The 24936-nt window shown below is 56.8% G+C and overlaps 1 protein-coding gene across 1 annotated transcript in view; it reads left to right on the top strand.

Moving 5' to 3' along the window:
* The window catches only part of EFNA2 (ephrin A2), a 44975-nt gene extending 32600 nt beyond the window's left edge, over positions 1-12375 (top strand). The window contains exons 2-4 of the mRNA XM_034070686.1: positions 6969-7255; positions 9292-9357; positions 10159-12375. Coding sequence (XP_033926577.1) covers positions 6969-7255; positions 9292-9357; positions 10159-10280 — 475 coding nt within the window. The 3' untranslated portion in view covers positions 10281-12375. The remainder of the gene's footprint in view (positions 1-6968; positions 7256-9291; positions 9358-10158) is intronic.
* Positions 12376-24936: the final 12561 nt, after the last annotated feature.

The following is a 24936-nucleotide window of genomic DNA, read 5'->3' as shown; positions in this document are numbered from 1 at the left end:
ACTGGTCCTTGACCATCACTGGTGCCGGACCACACAGGCTCAAGGGTGATGGGGCTGGGTGATGTGTTTTGCTGGCTGCTAAGTGCTGGTTCTGCACAGGAATTCTCACACATCACCCACAGGGCCCTCCCCAGCCCGCCAGGATGCTGCATGTTCCGGCTCATCCTGTTGCTGCATGCTCCAGCTTGCTGGAACCGCGTGGTGCCGGCACAGGGGAGCCGGTGGCTTCTGTGGCACCGCCAGAAAGTGAGCAGAAAGCAGGTTTCTGAAGGAGCAAGCCTGGGGTTTGCAGCAGAGCCGGCCCCATGCGGTGGGCATGGTGTTCACCACAGAGCTGCCTGTGCCATGAACACGCTGCTTGGGGCTGCAAACCAGTGCCAGGGTAGAGGCTCACAGCCTCAGTGGTTGGCAGAGTTTTAGGGATTTAAAACCAGCAGAGAGCCGGTTCTCAGGGTCCTTCCCCATCAGGGTGCGAAGCCTTCGGAGGCTGAGCACAAACCCACGCTGATGGTGACTCCATCAATGATTTACCGATGCTGGAACTCTCTGTGCCTGCGGGCTGGGGGTGATGCAGGGAGGCTCATGCCAAAGCCAAGCCAGGGCTCGCCGGCCTGGCCCTGGTGACTCAGGGGTGCCAGGAGAGGCTTGTGGGGCACATCAGGGCAGGCCCTGTTGGGCTGCTCTGTGCCAGCTGCTGGTGGGGAGAGTGGTGCCAAGGGGCTCAATGGGCTGCTGGGGGCCCTGGGGCTTGCCCCATGTGAGCCAGTCGTGTGTCCCAGCACCATCCCGACAGCTCTCGGCATAGCTCGGTCTCAGGTCGGATGATGGATGAAGGCGGTGCTGCCCATCCCTATCCCCATCCCTGTCCCCATCCCTGCTGCGCTGGGGCTGTCAAATGGCATTAAGCCCAAACTAACCTCCCGTCTGTGGGAGCCGTCACCATCATTCCAGATAACTGTAATCGAGCTGCTGAATATGTAGCTGGGCTTGGAGTTTTGTAGTTGAGATAAATATTGATATTAAAGCTGTCAGGGCTGGCAAAGCAAGGCTGACACCAGCCCCACCGGTACCTCGCTGCCTGACCCGTCAGCTCCCGCGGCCATGGCTCTGCACAGCACCATTCCCAAAGAGGGGGGATCATTTCCTGAGCACTGGCCGGGCTGTTGAAACAAAGGGACAACCCCAGGCTCTCAGCTTCTGGGATAGCATCCAAGGTTCCAAACCAGAGCGATCCCGCATCCCTCTCCACACACATGGTCAGGAAGGACCAGCAGCCCTGTGTTTTGGCCAACATGAGCATCTCCAAGTGACACGGTTCCAGCTGGGACCAGCACATTCCTCAGGCTCCCGGCTGGAAAGCTCCTGGTTTGGTGGCTGGGGGGAAAACCAGGCCCCTGGGATGGGGGTCAGTGGGCAGTGGGTGCTGGAGCCCCTGGGGTGGCACCCGCAGCCCGGCCAGCCCAGCAGAGCAGTGGCCAAAGAGCGCAGGGCTGGAACACTGGGGACACTCCCAAGTAAATGTGATGGTGCTGCTGCCATCGCTGCCTGTGGGCTCCTTCCTGATGGATTGTGCTTGACGCCGTCTTTCCCGCTCTGCCAGGCTGGCTGCTCTCCTGTCGGGGCATGTGGTGAGGTGGGGATGGGTGGTGAGAGCCAAGCGTGGATCCTCCCATCCCCGGGGAAAAGAGAGGGAAGAAGAGGAAAGGGCATAACCACGATGAGCATCCCTAAAGCATCCCTTCCTCCTCCGCACCCTGGCTGGGCGGTGGCGATCCCTTGTGCCCATCGCCCTGTGCCTGCCCCATGCCGGACCCATCCCTCCTCCCACTTGTTCCTTCTTTATATTTTTAATTAGCTGATTCTCTATCTGGCGCCGGAGAGTGTTCCCAACCACCACGCGGAGGAAACCTCATTAACACAGATCAAAAGGAGCTTTTAATGATTTATAAAGGTGCAGCAGTTTGGAGAAATTAAATAATTTAGGTGGTGTGTGTACGGCGGGTCCCTCAGGACCACATTACAGGCGTACCATGAACCACAGCCCGCTCTGCCCCACTGCTGCGGTGCTGGGGATGCTGCCGGAACACACACAGCCCCGTTGGGACCAGGGCTCATCACCACCTCCATGGGAGAGATGAGGCTGAGGACAGGCTGTGGCCATAACCCCAGAGCATCACCGCTGGGCTTGGCTGGGTTGGATGCTGGGATCCTCCGGCACAGCTCAGTTTGGGAGCAGTGGGTTCTCATGCTGGTTCTCTGGCCATGCAGGACCAACCAGCACGGTTACAATGAACCTTGGTGCTGGCAGGGTGATGGGACAGGGTGGGAGGACCAACCCCGATAGACCAACATCGGATGGACCCATGTGTCCGAGCGCATCCAGCTCTGGCTCCATCCCCTCCCAGAGCCTCCATTAGACCTGAGCTCCACTACTGCTCTTGCATGGGGAGAATGAATCTGCCTCCGGGACACTGTGACCAACACATGGCCAAAGTCCAGCTCCCGGCACTGCCTGCAGCATCCCACGGGATCGGCACTGGGCGCTGCCGGCTTGTCCAAGGAGAAAGAGAAACAGATGGGAAAACCAGCTTAAACATTCCCGGCATGAAGTCCATTGCTGGCTATGGACGTGCCAGCAACCAGCCGAGCAACAGGATTAATGGAGAAAAGAGCCGTAACGCTGCTGAAAGGGGCCGGGCGGATGCCTCCTCCCGCGGGGGCCATTCCCTGCCCCCCCCCCCCCCCCAGTGCCCAGGAGCTGCTTTGTGCCTATTTCCCGAAGGGGGGACCGCAACGGAGGCTGGCGGGGGGCTGGCATTGCCCGCACAGCATCCCAATTTCCATCAGGTTGTGTTTAGAAGACAGCAAGAGGGCGGCGGGTGAGGCTGGGGGCTGGTTTGGGGAGGGGGGGCTGCTGTGTTTTATTTTGCTCTGTAATAGGCTTATTACTCCTGATCATGCTGTGACTATTTGAATGAAGGAGATTTCAGGAGATGAAAGCATAAGGGAGGTTTTAAGGATCTCAGCGTCTGGTCCCGCAAGGACGGGTGCCCTTGGAGCTGGGGCATCCCTGTGCCCAGGGCCCCGGTGCCGGCAGCACCCTGCCCCAGGCCCCCTCCTTGCCTCTCTGCAAGCCCCTCGCTCCTGGGGTTACAAACCTCCTAATTTCCAGCCTCAATTTATTCATGGCCGGTTTATACCCATTTGTTTATGTGCCAACGCTGTTCTTCAGCTTAAATAGCTCTTTTCCTTCCATAATATATCTCCCCCCCCCATATTTCAGCGGGTGCAATCATATCTCTTTTCAAGCTGTTCAGGAAAGAAAAATCTGAATTAGTTAACCCTTGGGACACTGGCTGGTCTTGCAGGATGCAGCGAGGCCAGGGACAAATGGGCTTTGTTCCCTTGCTGGGTTGGCTGCCCTTGTTTGGGAGTTTTGGGGGATGCTCCTGGTACCCAGAGGGGAAGCTGAGGCACTGCCTGCCCAGCCGGGGGACCAGGACCAGGGCTGGGCTCTCACAAGCCTGGCTGTTGGGCTGGGCAGGGTTTGCTCTCGTGGTTGCTTCTGCCCCATGGGGGCCGGGGGGCTCAGGCTGAGGTTGCCTCTGGTTTGCAGGGCAGGGTCTTGAGGGGTTTTTTACCCTTCACAGGGAGTATCCAAGAGGTGAAAGCTTTGGAAGGCCCTGACGTGGAGCCGTCTCCCTGCCTGGCGTGGTGTGGGGGCACACGGGCAGGGTTTGGTGCCGCTGCAGCGCAGGCAGGAGGGCGGGCAGCGGAGCCGCTCCACCAGCTCCAATGTTTTATTCCAGGCAATTTCACTCCAATGGGTTCCTGCTCTTGTCATGCAAAGGGGCCGGCGCGTGATGGCACCGGGAAAGTTGTCAATTAAACGTGATCCGAGATGGAGCCAACAACGTGGGGCCCGGCACGTGGTGGTGCTGGTGCCAGGACCAGGCTGGCAGAGGGTGGGAGAGCGATACAGGATGCAGCCCCCTGCACTGTGGGGCTGGCATCGGTGAGAGCCGTGGCCTTGCCAAGCAGGGTGTCCCAGGGGGTTTTCCACCACTGGAGTCCCTGCAATGGGGTCAGCAGTGGGGTTGTGGGCCTGCCCGTGTCCCCTGCCCTGCTGGCAGAGCAGGCCTGGCTGTCAGGCAGAGCTAACAGTAATGAATGCCCCTAATGAAGCACCCAATTAGCCAGGATCCAGGTCTTAATGGTAGCTGACAGAGCTGAAAGCTGAGAGTAGTCAATTGTCAAGTGTAACATCCCGCCGGGTGAGGCCGGGAGGCTGCTCCATCCGTCTCTGTCAGGGAAAAACAAAGCTCCCATGTTAACCCATTTGGCAGCGGGCAAATTCTGTGTCCATTGGCAGAGCTCTGGTGGCCGTGGTGGACTCTGGCAGCAGCCCCAGAAGTGGCATCATTCCTGGAGATGGCATCATCCCTATCCCATGGCATCAGCCCCAACATCATTCCTGGTGATAGCATCATCCCTATCCCATTGCATCAGCCCCAGTGATGGCATCATCCCTATCCCATGGCATCATTCCTGCTGATAGCATCGTCCTTGCCCCATGATGTGTGCGGCTGTGGTAAGCCCATGCTCAGTAACAGGAACATGGATTTGCTCAAAGCTGAGCTCCTCATTTGGCTTGAAAATGTTGTGAATTGGCCTTTATTGGTGTGCCAAAGTGGAGGTCTCTCCTCTTGCTTTCTGCAGTTCCCAATGGACCAAAGGGCTGGTGTCCCCGTGTCTTTGGGACTCAAGGGCTCAGATGAGGTGGGGACAAAGCTCACCCCAAGGCTGGCAGAAACCACACGTGTGTCTGAGATGTGCAGGGACGGCAGCGTGCACTCCATGCCCACTGCTGCCAGATGGGAGCAGGACACGGGAGGACCCCGCTCCAGTTTGGAAGCTGCCCTCTGAAAGGGGCATCTCTTCTGCAGCAGCCGAATGAGGGATGAGCTCAGACCCTCTCACTGCCGTTAGCTCGGGTATCACACGGGGCTCCGGCTCGGGTCTCTCGTGGGCGCTGATGCTCGGGGACAGGTTTTAGGGTGCTGTGTGCTGGACCGGGGGTGCCAGTGTGGTTATGGTGCCGTGGAAAGCTGAAGCCAAGGGGGGATGAGGTGGTGACAGCTCATCCTGTGCTGAGCAGAGGTTGTTGGTGGTTCCATATGGCCAGTGCCTGGGATAGGATGGAACAAGCACAGACCAGCTCCATGAGGCGCTGTCCTTGCACTGGGTGCTCTGTCCAGCCATAGGGTGCCCTGTGCTTGGCATAGTAGCACAGACCCCCATCCCCATGTCCCCCCATCCCCACATCCCCATCCTGAGGGCATCCCTGTGCTGGTTGCCTCCTCCAGTGCTGGGCTTTGCCTGCTGTGCTGGGGCCGCAGTGCTGGTGCTGCCACCATGGCCCCACATCCATCCCCCAAACCTGCCCCACATCCATCCCCAAACCTGCCCCACATCCATCCCCCAAACCTGCCCCACATCCATCCCCCAAACCTGCCCCACATCCGTCCCCCAAACCTGCCCTACATCCATCCATCAAAATCTGCCCCACATCCATCCATCAAAGCGTGCCCCACATCCATCCCTCCAAACCTTCCCCACATCCATCCCCCCAAAAAAACCTGTTTTTAGCTTAAAACCCGACTTTATGCCTGGTGCCATTGATCACAGCTCATCAGCTCTAATGCAGCATTTGCCAGTCCAGCGAAGGCCCTTGGGGTCAGGTGATGTTTTTATTCCCCTCCAAAAAGAATAATTATTATTATTCCCCTGCTAAGCACGTGCCCTCCTGTTTCAGTCGCCTTTGCTTGGGCTTTTATAATGATCATTAAAATAAGTAATTTTCTTTTTTAAACAAAAGGCAGAAAAAGGTGTTTTGTTTGGGGGATTTTTTTGTATTGTTTTGTGTGCGTTTGAAAATTGTTTCCCAGCAAATCCTGGCCCTTTGTATTAATTTTACATTTAAAATGCTACCTTGCCAGGGGCAGGGTTGGCACAACTGACTCGGGGAAGGAGAGAGAAGGAGAGAGAGAAAAACCCTGCTCCTTAATTAGCGCCTTTCCCTGTGTGCTCAGAGTGCTTATGAAGCAGGTAATGAGCTGGATGGGGCTGGACGCTGCTGCTCCCCACCCTTGCTGTCTGCGGTCCCCCCCTTCCCTTTTCAGGTCACCGTGCTCAGTGTGTGATGAGTTTGAGCCAGGCTCAGCCCCGCTCCCTCCTGCTCGACACCCCCCTGGGCACAGGGAGCCCCCAGGCCGCTGGTTTGGGGTGGCCATGGGAGCAGTGGCCACCATCCCTACCCCCGCAGGCCATGCTGAGCACCCCTTCCTGCAGCGCTGCCCCACCAGCCCTGGCACCGTGCCGTGCCCCCAGCCCTGCTCGTGCCGAGGGGGACCTCAAATTAATTAGCAAAGAAAACGAGCTCGATGAGCAGAGATTAAAGCCAAGCTGCCAGGTTGGCTCCTGGGGGAGCCGGGCACTTTGGCCGCCAGCTCCATCACCTGCAGTGCTAGGAGCTCCAGTGGGCTGCAATGCCCCCCCTCAGGGTGCAGTGTAGGGATGGGGGTGTCACAGGGGTCACCCCCAGGAGCCGGGAGCTACCAGTGTGTGTGCCAGAGCTCTCCAGCACTGCTAATCCCTTGATGTCTCAGGTAATCAGTGCCAGAAGCACAGATTTCACCGGGGTTGCAGCGCGGTGCCAGCGCCGCCGCAGCATCACAGTGAATAATGGTCCTTTTGTGACTTAAAAGGTGCCAGTTTATCATGGGGATCTGGGTTAATCTTGTAGGTTAATGGGGACACTGGAGTGCTGAGGAGAGCGGTGCAGAGCTGGGCTGGATCAGGCCCTGGGCTGTGGTGGAACCAAGGGTTTTGGCATACCCGAGGTCTCCGGGATCCCCATGGTGGGATCCGGTGAAACGTGGTGCCTCTGACGCCAGTTTCTCCTTCAGGTTTCAGCACGGGGATTACACAGTGGAAGTGAGCATCAACGACTACCTGGACATCTACTGCCCACACTACGAGGAGCCGCTGCCCGAGCGGATGGAGCGCTACATCCTCTACATGGTCAACTACGAGGGGCACGCATCCTGCGACCGTCAGAGGGGCTTCAAGCGCTGGGAGTGCAACCGGCCCGACTCCCCCAACGGGCCCCTCAAGTTTTCAGAGAAGTTCCAGCTCTTCACCCCCTTCTCATTGGGCTTTGAGTTCAGACCCGGCCACGAGTACTACTACATCTGTGAGTAGGGATGGTGGGGAGGGATGGAGGGGGGTTCCGCTGAGAACACCCCAGGGATGTCTCCCGCATCACCCTGCAGTGCAGACCAGACCTGGATGCTGAGCCACAGCTCGGTTTGCATTGCATGCCCCCAAACCCATCCTTGTGGTGACAGCACCAGCATGTCCAAGTCGAGGTGGGGATCCCAACCGGCGCACGCTTCGTGCCAAAAGCCTTCTCCAGGGCTGAGTCCCAGCCATGGGGTGGCCACAGGAGTGCATAGGACTTTCCAGGGACCACGGGATGATGGGGACACTGATCTCATCCCCACGGGACCAACACCAGGCACTGGTCATGGTGCTGCACCGAAGCAGTGGCACAGCCCTACCAGCCCCAGGCAGTGGCCCCCCACACTCCCGTGTATTCCCATGCGCTCCCAGACTGCACTCCTATTTCTCACCCAACAGATGAAGCCCAAACTGGCCAACCGGGGGGGAAACCTTCCCATAGGCACCAGGCAGTGGTGGCAGGACCAGGCTGATCAGGCCCCTCATTGAATTTCTGCCTCTGGAGCACTGGGCACGGGGGGGGGGGGGGGGGCAGAGCACCAGATCCATGGCAAAATCAGCTGATGGGGCTCAGATCCATCACTGGGAGTCTGGCAATCAATAAAGGGTGAAAGAACCATAAACGAGAAGCCGTGACCCCCAGCACTCAGCGATGTCACAAGGAGACAGGGGGGCCTCTTCCCGTGCCGGAGCCAGCCGTGTGCTTATCTGCCTTATTATTTCTCCCCCTTTTTCCTAAAGCATCTGTTTTCAGCCCACTTAATTTGTTCCTTTTATCTATATTAAATTACCATTTTTGCCCCCCTCTCCCTTTCCCTCTGTAAAATGTCACTTGTGAAATAACAGCAGCTACAACTCTCTCTTCTTCCCCCCCCCAGTTTTATTTTATTTTATTTTATTATTTTTTTTTATTTTTAATGTCGTTAGGGAGAGATTACACAGAAGTAAATGGTGAAGCTGATCATTGCTAAACCGGTTAGAATTCCTGTCATGCGGAACATTAGAAATTATGCCTCTTTGAGGAACCGTATTTAGCAGACATGAAAGAAAAGAAATTACCTCCTCCTCGAGCTCGCAAATTGGAATGCCATTAACCTCGCGGGCACAGGGACGCGCTCACTCTCCCGGTGCTGGGTCAAGGGCATGGGCTGGCCCTGGGGACAGAGCCAGCGGATGGAGCTGCTGCGGGATGCGGCTCAGCGCGGCACACCGGGGCATGGCACGGCAGGCATGACCTTCTCCTTCCCATGTGGGGCTGGTAGCACCATGGGGGAAAAGGGAAAACTCCCAACCGTGGAGGCTCTGCAGCATCCCCTCTTGGATGCCACCGCTCCCATGGGCATGATGCTGAGCTGGATGTGCCTGTCAAGGAGTCCAGGGGTACCATTGCAAGGGGCCATGTGGAGACGGGGGGGGCTGCAGCCCCTCTGCAGCTGACCCATGGGTTTATGTGGTTATAATAACCCACATGGGTCCTGTCGGGTGTCACCATTGGAACAGGAACCTGCTGTGTCCGTCCCTCAGAGCCAAGGGGAGGGATGGTGATGGCCAGCCGAGGGGACTGCATGTGCCCCTTGCTGCTGCCTCTCCTGCAAGCAGCGTCCCAATTCCCCTTCCTTCCTTAAGCTGAAATGAAACTTCATTGCAAATAATGCTCTCTGCCCTTCTTTAATGCAAAGAAAACCCTCACTCTGAGACAATATGAAATTCTTTTAAAAACGTATATATAAATCACATTTTCTCCTATTGAGAGGGGACTTTCACCAAGATAATTATTGCAATTACTCCCTTTCTCTCTCCCAGTGAGTATTATTCTGTGCCTTTATCCTTGTTTTACCTGTTGAGGGAAGCAGCACAGCCCTGCCTGTGCTCGCAGCCCCTCACCACAGGGACAGAGCCCCATGAGCCATCACTCCCTGTCCATTGGGGACCCTTTGTGGGGACACATCCCCCCCTAACCTGCTGCTTCTCCCCTTTGCCTCCCTGCAGCCGCATCCCCCCCAAACACAGTGGACAGGTCCTGCCTGAAGCTGAAGGTTTATGTTCGGCCAACAAGTAAGTGACGGGGGGGGCTCTGGGTAGCCCATGGGGCAAGGGGGTGGTGGCCCTGGGTGACTGGGGGAGGACGGGATGCTGCGGGTCCCACCTGGTTAGCACCCGATGGGGATGGGGACAATGCCCACATCCATGTCACAGCCGTGCCAGGGTGCCTGTGCCATGGCAGGCGCTGTGCCTGGTGATGGCCATTTGCTGCCGAGTTCCAAAGGGGGGGGGGTGAATGAATAATAATCTCTGCACAGTGGCTACTTTTCAGAATCAAATAACTCAGCCATTTAAAAAAACAAATTAATAATTTTCTTCTCCTGTTAACGTGTAATTAGCAAATGGCAGCAGCTCTCCCTGGGGACGAGTGCCTGCGAAATGTCACCGTTTAGAAAGGATGTCTTTCTTTTTTTTGTGTGTTTGCATGGCTATAAAATAAAACCCAGTATAATGAAACCATCTGTAAAAAATCGTTCTGTTTTGTTCAGGACTAGGGCATAGCGGGAGGTGGGGAAAGCTCTCCCGGTAGTGTTTTTAGTGTGTTAACACGATTGGGGGTTTATTCCCTCACGGAGAGGGTGCCTTTGTGCTACCCTGGGCACAAAAGACCCTTGGCTGGGTCCTTGAAACATTCTCAGTTTCCAGTGCATATGGCAGCGATGCCTTTGGGAAGCTGGGATTGGTGGGGCACCAGCACCCAGCTGTTTGCTATGGGGGAAGCCAGCATCATCATCAGCATCTGGACCCCAGCCCCTGGGATGCTGAGGTGGGCTCGGGCTCCGGCTCACACCTCCTTCCTTTCCTCTCCTGCAGACGATTCCCTGTACGAGTCCCCGGAGCCCATTTTCACCAGCAACAACTCCTGCTGCAGCCTCAGGGTGCCGCGCGCCGTGCTTGTGGTGGTGCCGGTCGTCTGGACACTCCTGGCCTCGTAGCGCTGACACCGACGCGCCGGGGAGCAGCTCCGGGGAGCATCACCTCCGGCTACCCCCTCCGAGCCACGGCTCCGGTGCCCCGGGACAGTTCCCGGGGAGGGTTGGTGCTGCTGATCCTGCCACCGAGGGAAGTCCCTGTCACCGCACGGCCACTGCGCCGGGGGATGGCACCGGGAGCAAAGGGGTATCCTACGGGATGGATCCCGGCTGCACACGCCGACGGCTCCCATCCCCGTGCTTGCGGCTCGCTCAGCACCGGCTCTGCCTCTTGGATGTCGCTTTTTGCATTTCCAGACCAAATACAGAGGCCTCGTTGTTTGGTTTGGGGGTTTTTTTGTTTTTGTAAAGAAAAAAAGGGGTTTATTTTTGTTTGCTGGGTTGTTCCAGCCCGGGCTCCCCCGTGTCAGACTGACCCGCACGGGGCCGGGCTCAGCCCCGCACGGAGCCCTGCTTTCACACCGGACACCAAGCAGCACAGTGATGGTGCCGACGGCTCCATTGTCACAGACTCCTTCCCAGCCCAGCCACCGCTCCGGCACCAGGATGTCATGGTGCCAGCCCCAAGGCGCTTCTCCAGGCATCCACCTACCATGGGGACACGGTGATGAGGGGCCTGGGCGGACACGAGCCCCCACCAAGTGCCTGGTGGGGTGACCCTGTCTCCATCACTCGCACCATGCGTGCCACTGCTGTCCCCATGGGACTCCAGGACGGCTCCGTGAACAGCAAAGCAAGCCGGACATACTGGAGGGGAGCACCAGGAATGACCGGCACTGGGAGCACCAGGGATGGCCACTGGCACCAGGAGCACCGCCAGGCGCTGGGAGCCGGCAGGCTGAGCTTGCCCGGATGCTGGGATTGCTCATGGGGTGTTTGGCTGGAGCTGGGGCTGGATTCTCCATCCAGGCAGGGCTGATCGCACGGAGCAGGTTTTCCTCCTCTGCATTCTCTTGCTCTGCACCACATCAACCCCAACACCTTGGGGGTGTGAGAATGCCCATGGCGGAGGGGTTCATTGGCCGTGTGCGGGACCATCGCGGTGCTCCCCATGGTCGCCCCTTCATCCGTGTCCCTGGGGCTGCACTTGGGAAGTTTTTCCTTCTCCTTCTTTGCATTAATAAGAACCCAGTGAAACCCCGATCCGAGGTTGACCCTAGCGGTGGGAGATCCCCAAGGAGGGGTCCCCTTGGGGCCTGACCCCTCCTCGCCTTAAATCTGGAGCTGTCCCACCCCGGGGGGGGGGCATCCTGTGAGAGCCCCCCCATGCCCTGGGGGGTTGATGGTCCCTGGGGATGGTGATGATGGGCTCGGACCCGGCCAAAGCCCCCGGCTGAGGGCACCTTTATGAACGCACCCCAGACCCTTCCGGCGCGGGGGGCTCTGTCCCTGTACATACAGCGCTGTACTGTGAGCGGTTTTTTTAATGTATTGTTGAGAATGAATTTTATGGAAGGGTTTATCTTATTTTATTTTTCTTTTTTAGACTAGGAAGCTGAAATCTCGCAATAAGCTCATCTCGACCATCCGAAACATACCAAAAAAATAAAATAAATAAAAATAATAAAAAAAATAAACCCCAAACCCCAACAATAAACCCTGGCATCCCCCCATTCCCTGCCGTTCCCTGCCTCCCGTCCCAGTCCCTGTGTGTGTCCAGACCAAGATGTGGTTCTTGAAGGCGAGCAAAAGCATCGTGTTTATGCAGGGGGTGACGGAGGGCTCCGTCGAGGGGCTGGCAGCACCCACCCGAGCTCGCAAAGGGGAGCAGCAAACCCTGGCCTTTGGTCTGTGTTTTATATATATATAGATTATATATATAAATATCTATATCGTGTACAGCGACTGCGGGAGAGCGGCCGAGCGGGTGCTGCGGGCCTGGGGGGGGGGCTTTCGCTGTGGGCCGGGCTGCCCCTCGGGAGCAGCCCATCGCTGGCGCTGGTTCTGCGTGTTGGTCTCCGTTCTGCCTAGCTTTGTCCTTAGACACGCCGCTTTCGTCCTCGACGTCGTGCTGGTGCTATCCGGATCCCCCCGTTTGGATTCTGTATTTTTTTATAATAAAATACAAATAAATGTCGTGCGAGGCCCTTGCTTTGGAGGAATGACTTTGCCGTGTCCCTGGGGGGGTTTGGGGGGGGGGGGGGGTGTCCAGTGCCAGCCCCAAGGGATCCACGTTTGACTCTGTCCCTGGTCCCCATCGCAGCCTCTCCCGTGGCGCACCAGGGCTGTGAAGCCAGACCGCTCTGCTGGGGGGTGTGTTAATTACGGGAAGGATTTAATTACTGTGTTAATTAATAATAATGGATATTCAATTAATTAATATGCAATTGTTGATAGTACTTAATTATTGGAGGTGCTGCAGCCTGGCTGGCAGGCGGGCGCTCGGGGCTTGCACATCCCAGCATCTCCCTGGGCACTGTCGCTGCTCACCCATCCATGCCAAAGCTTCCCCTGCACCGGGATGTGTTGTGACATCCCGAGAGGCCACCATGCTGCTCATACCGGGCACCGCTGGATCCTTTGCTACCCCTTTCCCAACCCAGTGGGAGGGGATGGCAACCCCCAGCCTGCTCCTTTCTTCCTCAAGTGCCAAACTCTCCTGTGCAGCCCATTCCTAGTGGTTAATGTGTATTTCAGCAAAATGATAGGAACAATCCGCTATTCATTAACACAGGCTCGTGCAGCTGATCCGAGGCTCTGAAGTTTGCCACAAGAGGGTGAAAGACTTAATTTTGTTTCTTAATAATGGCCATCTGTGTGCCAGGAGCGAGGTGGGTGCTGCACCGAGCTCCGCAGCGCTGCCGGTTCCTGCCATGACGGGCAGGGAAGTGCCGGCAAAGAGCCCGGCAGGGATTTGGCAAGGAAGAAAAAGGTGATTTTTTTTCGCCCCGCTCAGGAGGTTTTTGAGGCCTGACTCATGATTTTTTTAACACAGGGGGTTGGAAACACGGAGTTAAAAATAGCAAACCGGGGGGTGCAGGGCTGGGATGGATCATCGTTAGTAATTAATTAATTGAGTCATGGAGTCTTAAGGCCTGAGAGGGATCATTTAGACCAGGCAGCTCGTCACAGGGGCATGGAGGCTTGATTTAAGGACTCCTGGTGATGGAGAGCTGGTCCAGCCTGGATGCTCCTGCTGCTGTGTCCAGGTATCCCCCATGTCAGTGGTTACCCTGCTTCACCAGGGCACGGCCGGCTCCCCACTGCCCCAGGCAAGGGGGTCCCTGTGGCTCTGGGGTCTCTCCTGCAAAGGGGAAAGGGGATGTGAGGACCCACTGCAGGCCCCATGTGCATTAATGCAGTTGTTATTTGGGTCTGGAACAGCCATTGTGGAGTATGAGCTTTGGGTCGAGGGACGCTTAAGGTGCTGGTGCCATATCCAGGGCCAGGGTCATTCCCTTTCCAAGTATCGCTGATTCTTGCCACCCTCTTTCCGCATCCTAAACCCTGTCGGCAGCATCCGTGTGAGGGAACCGCAGCTCCCTGCCTGGCCAGAGGGGGGAATAACCGCTGCAGTAGGTGGGATGTTGGGAAATGGGAGTGAGATTTCCATCTCTTTCCTTGTTTAAAGCAGCTGGCGCTGCTGGAAAACCAAGAATTCCTCTGCTTGCTGACCCAGAGAAATTAAACACGTCTTAAATCTCTTTAAATGTGGCAGCATGTGTGAATGAAAGGGAAGGAAACAGCCCAAATCTCCGGAGGGATTCCCAGCCCCATGACCCTCTGAAATATCCTTAGTTCCAGCTGCAGTTGGGGGTGAGGGGGCAGAAGAGGGTGTAGGGATGAGTGGGTCTTAGCACCTCCAGTGCAGCCAGGGCTGAAGAATGAGATGGGGCATCCCCAGGACCCCCTCATCCTGGGGTACCGCAACTGCAGGGCAGTGCCTGGAACATGGACAGCACCAAGGGAAGCAGGGATGGTGCCACGTGTGGCTGGCGGTGTCTGAAATGTGGCTTTATGGGCCTCAGGCTCCTGTAGCACCAGTTCTACGTTGTCACTGCCAGGGCTTCCCAGCTGTGTGGATGCTCACAGCTCCCTGTGCCAGCAGTCGTGGTTCAGGGCTGACAGGGATATGGCTTCACCTCTGCACGCTGCACTAAGGGTGGATTTACCCCAGGATGTGGCTGTGCAATTAACCAGGACCTGAGGGCTTGGTGCGGGAGGGCTGGGGCCATGCCCTCCTTCCAGATGTTCAGGTGTGGGGTGGGATGAGGGTGGCCTGTGGAGCTCAGCATTCCCATGTGCCGTAGCTCGTCTACTGAGCAGGGATGGGAAGCTCTCCCAATACAGCCCTGCTCCAGCACATCCTTTCCCTTCCACACTCTCCACCTCCTTTTCCTTCCAGCCTGAGATGTGCTCGGCTCCATCTCCCTATGACCAGCCACTGGACCCATGTCTGGTCATGGTGGCAGGAGCTGCCTCTGTGATCCCATGGGAGAAACACGGGGTGGCTGCAGAGGTGCCGCAGCCATGGCACAGTTGGGTCACCCCAGTTGCACCTCCATGGGTGCCTCTGGATGGTGACCCCACAGCATCCTGCACTGTGCTCCCCATCTGCTCCAGTTCAATGGCATCAGGGTGCAGCTCAGGGGTCCTGAGCCCCCACAGCAGCAGCCTCCCGGTCACGGTGCTCCCCTTCCCAAGAGCGTCTGCTCTGTGCCTCCACTGGCACATTGCTCCGTGCTCTATTGCAACGTTTTGGCATTAATAGTTTTCTGCTTTAATCCCATGAAGGCAGCGGGCACATTGTGCTCCACTGGCCCGTGGAATATCCGCCTGGTGCAGCCACTGCTGCAGACAGCACAGGGGCCCCATCCGCAGCTCGCTCAGGAGGCTGTAGCCTCCTCAGTCCAGGTGACATGGTCCAGGTTTACACCTTGGTGAAGCTCAGGATCCAGCTCACCAGTTCCCCGGCACCTCTCTGGCTTCCTTCCTCTTGCTCTGGCTCCAGGTTCAGAAGCCTGCAGGTGAGGAGGGATGCTCAGCAGGTCTCATCCCTGTTGTGATCTGCACCAAGGTTTTCCTGGTCTGTGCCATGGAGGGGGCAGCCCGGTGCCTGCTCGGGCACAGATGCTGCTTCAGCTCCTCTGGAAGCCTTGGGGCAGCCCCAGACACCTTGTGCTGAGGGAAACCTTCACCATGAGGAAGGGTCGAGCTTGAGCATTCCCGGGGCTGCTTCAGGAAGAGCAGGAGGCTGGGAGCACCCAGTGCCAAAACTGAGCCGTCGGACTTGCTGGCGTGTTGACCCCTTTCCAGCCACTCCATGCACCCAAATGCTGCTCTGCTCCCCACCCCTTCCCAGCATCTGCCTTCAATTTGCCCCATTCCAATGAATTCCCAGAGTCCAGGCTGCCCCCTCTCCTCCCCGTGTCCTCCGCAGCCTTATGCCTGAGGACGTGGCTTGTGGATGCAGCAGAGCCCAGGCTGCTGGAGGCACCGGTTTGCACAGTGCCATCCTGTTCCCTCGGGTCGTGCAGAGCAGAGCTCAGACCCAGCTGCAGCAGGGCTGGGGGGCTCGGCCCTGTGTCCCCTGCTCCCACAGCACCCTGTGCTCACCATGGGCTCACCAGCACTTCCCAGGCTCCGTCACTTGTCTCCAGCAGCTCCCGGCGGCTCTGGCCCTGTTTTGATTCAGCTCTGATAAAAAGTGCATCCATCACCGCGGGAGCGGCTGGGCTCACAGGGGGCCCCACCATCCCTGCTGCTTGTTTCCTGCTACCTGGCTGTCACATCTGCAACTTCACTCCCTGCCTCCCCCCCTGCCATCCCTCTCCCCGGCCTTATCTCCTGATAGGTACAAGCAATACAACCAGAAACGCTCATGTAACAAGCTGCTGGCTGCGGAGCACCCGGGAGAATACCACATCGGGGATGATTTATGAAAATAGGGAGCGAGAGGAGAGCGCGGAGGTGAGGGATGGAGCTCCCGTTCCAGCTCCCGAGCAGCGCCAGCACCTTTGCTCCCGGCTCATCGAGATGCGGGGCTGTGCCTGGTGCCGGCGGGCGGCTGGAATCGGAGGAGGGGGGTGCGTGGAGCCCCCGCGCTGTCCCTTTGGGGCCATTGATTTCCATGAAATAGCCCAGCCGCGTGTGTAATTGCACGCAGCGGCGGCAGCCGCCTCTGCATGCGGCTTGGCAGGGCCCTGTGGGCAGGAAAGGAAACTTTTTGGGCCACCAGACATTTACTTTCCTTCATCTGCTCATTGCCCTGCCCTGGGGAGAGGGCGATGGGGCCACGGGCTGGGGGCTGCCGCAGCCCCGTGCAGCATCCATAGGAAGAGATGAGTAAGATGATCTCACAGCGCATCTCGCCAGGGCACAGGGCACCTTCCCTGCCCCTTTGTCCCTGTCCCAAGCTCGGCCGGCTGGGGGCAGAGGTGAAGCAGGGGCTGAGCATCCTCATCCTGTCCCTGCCAGCCCCGGGAGCTTTGCCAGGGAGCGATTTCTCCCCCAGGCACGGAGTGAGCATCCATTCCCCTCGGCGAGCTGCTCTCTCGCAAGGTAACCGGCATTATATTCGGACCAATTGCTCCAGCATGATCCTCCTGAATGTTGCACAGCATGTACACGGCGTCTTATGTAAAATACATGCCCCTGGGTGAGCCTTTTAATAGCAATGGCTCCTGCCTGGGGGGTGGGGGGGCCGCTCTCTGCCACGGCAGTGCCAAGAAATGATTGAAAAGTTGGGGCTCGCCGTAGGAAACACCCCGCTGGGGGGAACAACGTGTTTTCATTCCCCTGCCAGGTAACAAATGAAAAGAATTGCAATGAATGCTAATGGGGTGCGGAGCGGATGCTGCGGAGGCTGCCAGGGCTGGAGCTGCGGCTGGGCAGGATCTGGGGAGAGTGGGGACAAGGGGTTCAACCCTGGGGGACTCAGGAGCTGCTGGGGAGTTCCGGGTTTGCAGGCTGGAGCTGGCCCCTGGCACAGAGCATGCCCCAGAGCAGGGCTGGTGGGCGCTGCAGGGACGATGCTCTGGGATGCTGTACCAAAATCCTTTCCCTAGCAAAATGCAGCTGCAGGAACGCATAACCCCGCAGAATTCCCCTTGGCAGGAGTTCCCATCCCTATGGAGCCTGTCCCTGCTGTTGCCCTCCCTGTGCCAGGGCTGAGCTGCTGCTGAACAGGCTCCTGGTAGGCAGTCGGTGACCGACTGTGCCGATCTGAGCTGTTTGTAAATGCAGCGGATCTGGGAAGCGGGAGGGTAAACACGGATGAATAGCCTTCACCCACTCCAGTAAATATTTTATATCACACACCAAGAAAAGACACTCCTATTTAAATGATTTATAAAGGAAGATCATGTAGAGGTTTCCATAAAATATGTAGGGCTCCTAATCCCGACATCATCAAGCAAAGAGGACTGAAATCATATATTACCTTTTCAACAGCCTTGCCGGCTGCAGGGATACAACTGACAAATAAAAGTGTGTTTACAGCTTTTGGGCTCCTCTGGGGAGAGGTAAATCACGGCAGGGGTGGGAAGGGGAAAGGAAGCCGGAAATTAAGTGGCAATTTCTGTCCATCACGGCAGCGAGGGGATGCCGGACTCGGGGTGCCCCCGGTGTCCCCATCAGTCATCCTCTGGGTGCAGGGATGCTCATCCCTCGGTGGGACCCCGGGACGCGGGCATAGGTCACAAGCCTTGCTGGTGTGCAATGGGGTCGGTGCACATCGATGCTGTGTCCTGCTCTGCTCCTCAGCGGAGCTGGACTGAGAGAAGCCATCAGAGATGGGTTTTCCATGGGCATCAGCAGAATCAGGATCAGGCACATGGCCTTTTCAACCTTGGGGCTGCCATCTGCCCCCTCCACACTGCCACTTGATGCTCCCATTGCCCCATCTCCACACCGCATCCTTTTGGGTCCATACACTGAGGATTTTTGCCTCCCCCCCCCAGACCCATCTGAGGTCACCACCTCCCCACATGGTGCTGGGGGGGACCCGCGGCCCCGGCATTCGGCACGCACCGCGGCGAGGGGCACGGCGGCCTCTGGCAGCGGCGGCTGCGATTTGGCATGCGGGAGCCAGCAGCCGATGGGGCCCCGGCCGCCGCGTTATTAAGGGATTAGCAAGTTGTCTTGGCGCTCAATTGTAGATAAGTGCCGCATTTTGTATTATCTTTTCACGCTGCACCGCGAAGGATGACAAAGAGACAACATGGGTGTCATGGCCTTCAGCATATCATTAAGGGTAATTTGTCTTGCGAAGAGGGGGAGGGCGAAGGGAGAGAGGGAAGGGAGAGGGAGGAGAGGGAGAAAGGAGCCCGGGAGGAGAGAGGGGATTAAAAACTAAGGAGGGGAGATTAGGAGTGAAATGTGAACTGTATTCAGAGTCAGCCAGGCAGGGAGAAGCAAACAGCCGAGGAGGGGATCGTGCCGCAGAGGCTCAGCCCCGCGTCCCACGCCGGAGCTGTCGGCAGGAGGAAGCCCAGGGCTGGGGTAAAGGAAGGAAAAGGCTGGCATCATGTACCGGGGGATTTGGAGACCCCCCCTTTTCCTGCACAGAGGAGCCCCAGATCCATCCCCAGCCTCAATCCTTTGCATTAATCTAGAACAATAACCAGCCATCCAGCCCCATGTCACAGGCAATAAGATGCACACCGGAGGACTCAAATCCATTTCCCCCCTTCATGACTGAATAACCATTGTCATCAACCTGGGGCTGAGGGTTCCCAGGGGAGAGGGTGCACTGCAGCAGCTTCCTTGTGCAACCTGCTCCTCAGTGCAAGCTGCTCCTTGGTGCAAACCCTTTTCTCACAGGCTTTGCTGCATCCGCAGCCCCGCTCAGCCCCATCCTTGCGTGGCACATGGCAGCCAGCCCTGTTAGGAGCTGGCACTGCACAGCAGGGTCTGCTCCCCCCTTCTGGGCAGCGAAGGGTAAAAGAAAGAATAATAGCAAGAGGAAAATGTAGCAGAAATCCAGCAAAGCCCCCAGGCCTGGGGCTGAGCCGGCAGTGGTTTGCTCTATCGGTCAATCAATCAATCAGGAATAAAGGTGCAGGTATTGATCGGAGAAGATGGCTTTTCAGGGGCTGGGTAATGGAAATATGCATCTGGAGACAGTCAAATGGAACCACTAATGCAGCCGTCACTGCTACGAGAAGCTGGACCTATTTGTAGGAGCAGAAAACCCTGTGATGACAGCTCTCCTTCACCCAGACACCACTTTGGCCCCTTCCCGCAGAGCCTGGGATGGCCAAATCCCCATGGGGCAGCCAGGAGCTGGTGCTGGCCCGGGGGGTGGGGGGTGGGAAGCAGCCATTCTGGGGCGAGGAGCATCCAGGTACCACCGTGTCGCCCAGCCCCGTCCTCCACTGCAGGGCCCGGGTCTGCTGGGGACAGGGACGGGGCATCCTCCCGCACCCCCTCCCTCCCCTCCCCTTCTGATAATCCTATTTTTGAACCAGGGGATTAGGATCAATACTTCACTCCTAATGCTGTGGTAATACAGTGTTACACCGCCAGCGCCAGTTCCCTGCTGAAACACTTAAGGTAGTTTAAACCCATTTGTGCCGGGGAGTGCGGTGAATCCACAACGAGCTGGTCGTGCAGCCCAGGCGCTGCCGCGGCGCGCTGGCACAGAGGGCACTGCCAGCGCCCGGAGCCACAGCCGGCCAGGGGACAGTGGTCCTTTGAGCCAAGGATGCTGCTGGACCCTGGCACAAGCAAGCATCCCTCGTGCGAGCCACCGAGCCCTCATGGTCCCTGGGTATTGGGTTCACCCTGGGTGATGCGGTGGATGGCCCCAGTGTGGTGGCGGGGGAAACCCGTCCATCTTTCACTGCAAATTGGCTGAGGGGGTTGGAGGCAAACTCCCGGGGAATAGAAACACAAATATTTCCATCCACTGCTATAATTACGAATTAGAGCAAAGCTCTGTCTTTATTAGGTGCTAATAGAGATAAAGGGGGTTTTGAAATGCAAGACACAGCTATGTAAATGCTAATTCACCCGGAGACCTTCCTCTCTACCCAGACCGTAGGTTTCAAGGCAACTTTTCACAAAAAAAAACCCAACCCCAAAACCCAAAAACCCCGAAAATCATCTCAGCAACTCAATTACATCTATTTAGGGACGCAGCAACTGTGGCACCAGTGATGCCCCAGCAAGCACCAGTTATACCCTACAGAGTGTGAACGCTGAGGCAGGCAGAGGACCGTGTCCCCAGTGCACATGGATGTTGCAGTACACGCATGTTGCACGCACAGCAGGGATGCTCTGGTGCTCCTCGAGGCTCTGAGGTGGAGGAGGGTGAATCACTGCCCGCAGGCCGGGCCAGGCAGGCTCCTGGTGAGAGGGGCACAGCCCCAACCACCGGCTATTGGAGCTTTTGGGTCTGCAACACCGCAGGAATGGACTCACCTCCCCTCGCCCACCTCATCCCCCCCTTGAGGACACCAACCCCACTGTGGAGGAGCCAGAGCCCAGTCAGCCCCGAGATGACCGGAGGGTGACAGAGCAGAGCCCAGCTGATGCCTTCAGTGGCGCTGTGAGTGTTCAGGGGCTTCTGAGGTGGGATATGAAGGAAATGAGTGGCACGGATTCATTTTCCAGGGATGCCGAACTCCCCGGTAGAGGCTGAAGGATGCTCATGACATGCTCTGAGGGGCCTGGGTGGGCTCTGGCATAGCCAGACCCTGCACCAGCACCAGTTTATCTCCTTCCTCCAAGCAGTGCTGACTGCGCTGGGTTACACTGGTGAGGATCCGTCTTTCTGTGCCCAGAGTTTTCAATTAAAACAAAAATATCCTGTAACAACCCACAGAGGGGTTTTAGTCCTTCCCTTTCCCATTTATTTCTTTATTTTAAAATAAATCTATTATGAGGAGCTTAGAGATGTGTATAAAAGCAGCAAGGGACGATTTGAGGATTAGGGATCGCTGCTGTCCTGGTGTGACGAGCAAAGGCAAGAAAACCCTGCCGGGGCTGGGAAGGGGATGCTGTGTCCAGCCAGGGCGTGAGCAGGGAGGGTACCGCAGTGCTGATGGTTCTGGAAGCAGCAAAGAGACCCCGGTGCCGGCGATCCCATGCTCCTGCTGCGTTCCCCACCCGCTCCCTGCCTGCCTGCATCCAGTTTAGCATAAAAGTCATTTTGTTTTGGGCCCCCTGACTGCTGCTCCCTCATTTCTAGGCAGCTGATAACTGTCCTGAGCACCAGGGAAACCCAGGGGCTGGGGACCGGGGTGAGGAGCATTTAACCCCCTCCGCCAAGGATAATTGGCGTGTTTACCATTTTCCTGACCCCAAAAAAGACAATGAAATTGTGCACAAACCCAATAGATTGTAGCCACATGCCTGCAGAGAGAGAGGCGATAGAAATGAAATACAGATAGGGGCTTGCGTGGCGGGGATGGGTAATGGATTCAGAGCGTGAGCAGGGACGTGCCGGGGATATACCCCGTGTGCACCTCACGATGATGCTCGGGGTGGCATTTTGGGGACCAATTCTGGCTTTCCTGGAAACATGGAGCCCGGCAGGTGGTGCTGAGCCTGATTTGCAGCACTGCTTTTGGGTGAAAAATGCATGGTCTGAGCAAAACCTGCTTCTGGGAGAGAGCTGCAGGAGCAGGGAGCAGACATAGGGGTACCTGGAGCATCCCTGAGCTGGCCCCCTCGCAACCCCTGCTCATCCTCTTGCTTTAACGCACCACCTCTATTTATTCTGCTCCTGTAACTGTAAAATTGATTTTCTTGCAACAAGACGCTTTTCTTTCACTACCGAACGCACCCAAATGCTTCAACATAAGACACTGGCAATTTTTAATTAGTTTCCTTTGTACCTCTTGCCTCCCCAAGCAGGCAAGTGGAACGGAACAGGGGAGCCCGAAAAGGAGCAGGATCCAGAGGTGACAAAAAGCACTTCTTATTCTTGATATGATTATTAATGATACGTGTCCTTTACCTAACGAGGCAGGAGCGCAGGAGGGCAGGGGTAAGCAGCAACAGGCATCGAGAGGTGATCAGTGCATCTTTTAGCTGCAGGGATGGAGAAACATATTTAACTACTGTAATCTTTATATATTATCTCAGAGCAGCTCCTTGCCACATGGCCCCATCCCCACAGGCACCCACTGGTACCCAGACCAGCCCTACCTTGCTTGGCAGTGTCCTGGTCCATGTGGGCATGAAGGTGTTGAGAGCCCCTTAAAGGTGAGCTGCAAACACGTGTAGGTGATACCGGTAATTGAGAGACCCACAGCGTGTCACACCCTTGATAGCAAGCCCGGGGTCAAGGCTGGTTTGCCCCTATGAGCCATCACTCTTGGGGGGCTCCTGCAGCTGCCCTGTGCCCCTGAAGGGCTGCATTGAATCCAGGGATGAGCCTTGGTGGAAGCTCCAGGGAAGCAGGTGAGGTGCTGGCACTGTGTGTCCCCCTCCCAGAGCTCCAGGGTGGGTGCTCGCTGCTGTTGCTCCTGTGGGATCCTGGTCCATGAGCTGGGTACCCCCATCTCATGTTCCCCTTGTACTCTGCTTAGAGCCGTGACCAGTCCCGAGGGTGGGAGAGGTGCCAGGATTCCCAAGCATCCTTGCTGCTGGGAAGGGCTGGGGGTGCCCAGGAGCAGGGCAAGCTCAGAGGGGTCTTTGGGGCTACAAGGAGAGAGCAAAGCCCCTCTGGCAGTGCGGGCACGGGAAGCACACGTGTGAGTGCACAAGCACATGGATGTGTGAGCACCCAAACCAGTGGCCCAGGAAAAGTTACTGGGAAGGGGATAAGGGGAGAGGGAAGGGAAAAAGAAGGGGGGGGGGGAAGGGAAGGAAAGTCCTGTGGTCTTTTGCCTTGTCAGTTCTGTGTCTGCTGTCACTCAGCCGCCGAATTCTCCTTCAAGTTGTCATAGCGAGGCTGGCGGGGATTATGCCGAGGCTCTGTCCAGAATTGATTCATGTGGAACGCGTGCTTGACGAGCGGAACCGCTGGTGTGAGTGGGAGCCGCTGAGACCCCCTATTTTCCCACCTTCCTCACACAATCTGGTATTGTTTGGCCGCAGCCTCAGTGATCCCTGCGCCCGGGCTGTGACTGACACAGCTTTGAGGCTCTAAGGCGTATTTTGAATTTCTAAAACCTCTCAGGAAGTCCCCGGGGTGCCTTCTGCCATTGTCTTGTTTCTCCTTTCGCCTTTTTCCCTTTCTACCCCAACCTCTCCCTCCTCCCCTTTGCTTCCCCCCCCCCCCCCCGCTTTCCTCCCCCTAATTCCAGGCCCTACAATCCCTGTTTTCTCTGTTTCCCCATGTTCCAGCTCTGCCTCTCTCGGGAACTGCTCAGCCAGTTTGCAAACATGATTTAAAAAGGATAGAAACTAAAAGCTCCAAAAGTTCCCAAACCCTTGATCCGCTGCAAAGGGCTTCACTTGTTTGTTTTTAATCAGCCGACACAAACCCCGAGATGTGTTGAAAAGCAATAATGGAAAGAAAGCTTTCACCTAACTCATCGCGTGCTCGCATCCATCTCTGACCTGCTCCTGCTATCGGTGCCATCCATCCCCACAGGGTCTGGCCAAGGAGCTTGCATCTTGGTGAAGCATTCCCATCAGGAAAACCGTGCGGAGCCCCTCCAAAGGACTGGGCAGTCCCCGGCACAGGGGCTGGGCTCTGCTACCTCTGCCTTGGGTTTTCATGGACTGGGACCACCGAGCCGGCGCTACCCTGTCCTCCCGCAGCCCCCAGCCTCTCCTGGGCTCGGCACTATATAACCATTTCCCATTTCCAGTCTTAATCTTATAAGAATGAATTGAGAATGACCAGTGTAAGTACACAGGTGCCACTGGGAGCAGAAAGCACTCTTTAATCTCAGATATGAAAACAATTCCCTGCTCCGCTCGCTAGCAATCAGCAAGTGCTATCAGTGCCGCGCTCTCCCCGGGAACAGGAGAGCTTATAAATATGAATTAGCGCAGAGAAAATCTACTCTCTTACCTAAAGCTAAATGTTATCTGGGTCCCTTTCGAGCAGAGGCTGACATTTCCAGAGTGCTTTTAGTCACATCTGCGGGAAGACAACTCATTTCTTGTGGCAAAAAAAAGGAGGAAGTGGAGGAGCAGGAGGAGGAAGGAGCAGCACAAGGAGACGCTGCCTTTGTTTAAAGAGGGAAATGCCGAATGCCTGAGCTTCCTCTGGGAGAGGCTGGGTGGGCTCTGCTCTGGTCCCAGTGGATGGATGGGGAATGCAAAGGTCGGAGGTGTGAATGGGCCAATGAAAGCAACAGGGTCTGGCCCAAGAGCAGGAATTGATGCTCGAGAAGGAGCTGGGAACACCCACAGGGACACCTGGGCAATGGGGAAGTTCAGCACCCATGGCCTGTGCAAGGCTGGGCTGTGCTGTCCTGCCAGAGCTGGGGCGATGCTCCCACAGCCCCGGCTGATGATGGGGAAGGATGTGGCCCCATAGCAGGTGCGCAAACCCCTTGCCTCCATCACCAGCTCTGATCCCACTCCCTGTGTTCGCCAGCGTCCCCCGTATCTGTGAGGGAAGGAAGGACAGACCTGAGAGTCTCTAATGGGACGCTTATGTAGTCTTTTAGGGTTTTAATGAGCGGTTCCCGGCAGGAATGCTGAACACTACCAGGTAGCCAGGCAGGGGGATGCGTTTCTGTGTCCTTGTCTGGCTTAAGTGAGCTCTGACCTCATTTGCTTCGTGCCATTCAATGAACAAGGCGAGTGA

Source organism: Melopsittacus undulatus, chromosome 19 (genome assembly GCF_012275295.1).
Source record: "Melopsittacus undulatus isolate bMelUnd1 chromosome 19, bMelUnd1.mat.Z, whole genome shotgun sequence".
Taxonomy (NCBI): Eukaryota; Metazoa; Chordata; class Aves; order Psittaciformes; family Psittaculidae; genus Melopsittacus; species Melopsittacus undulatus.
Note: the sequence above shows the minus strand (reverse complement) of the source record. Positions and strands in the feature narration are given on the sequence as shown.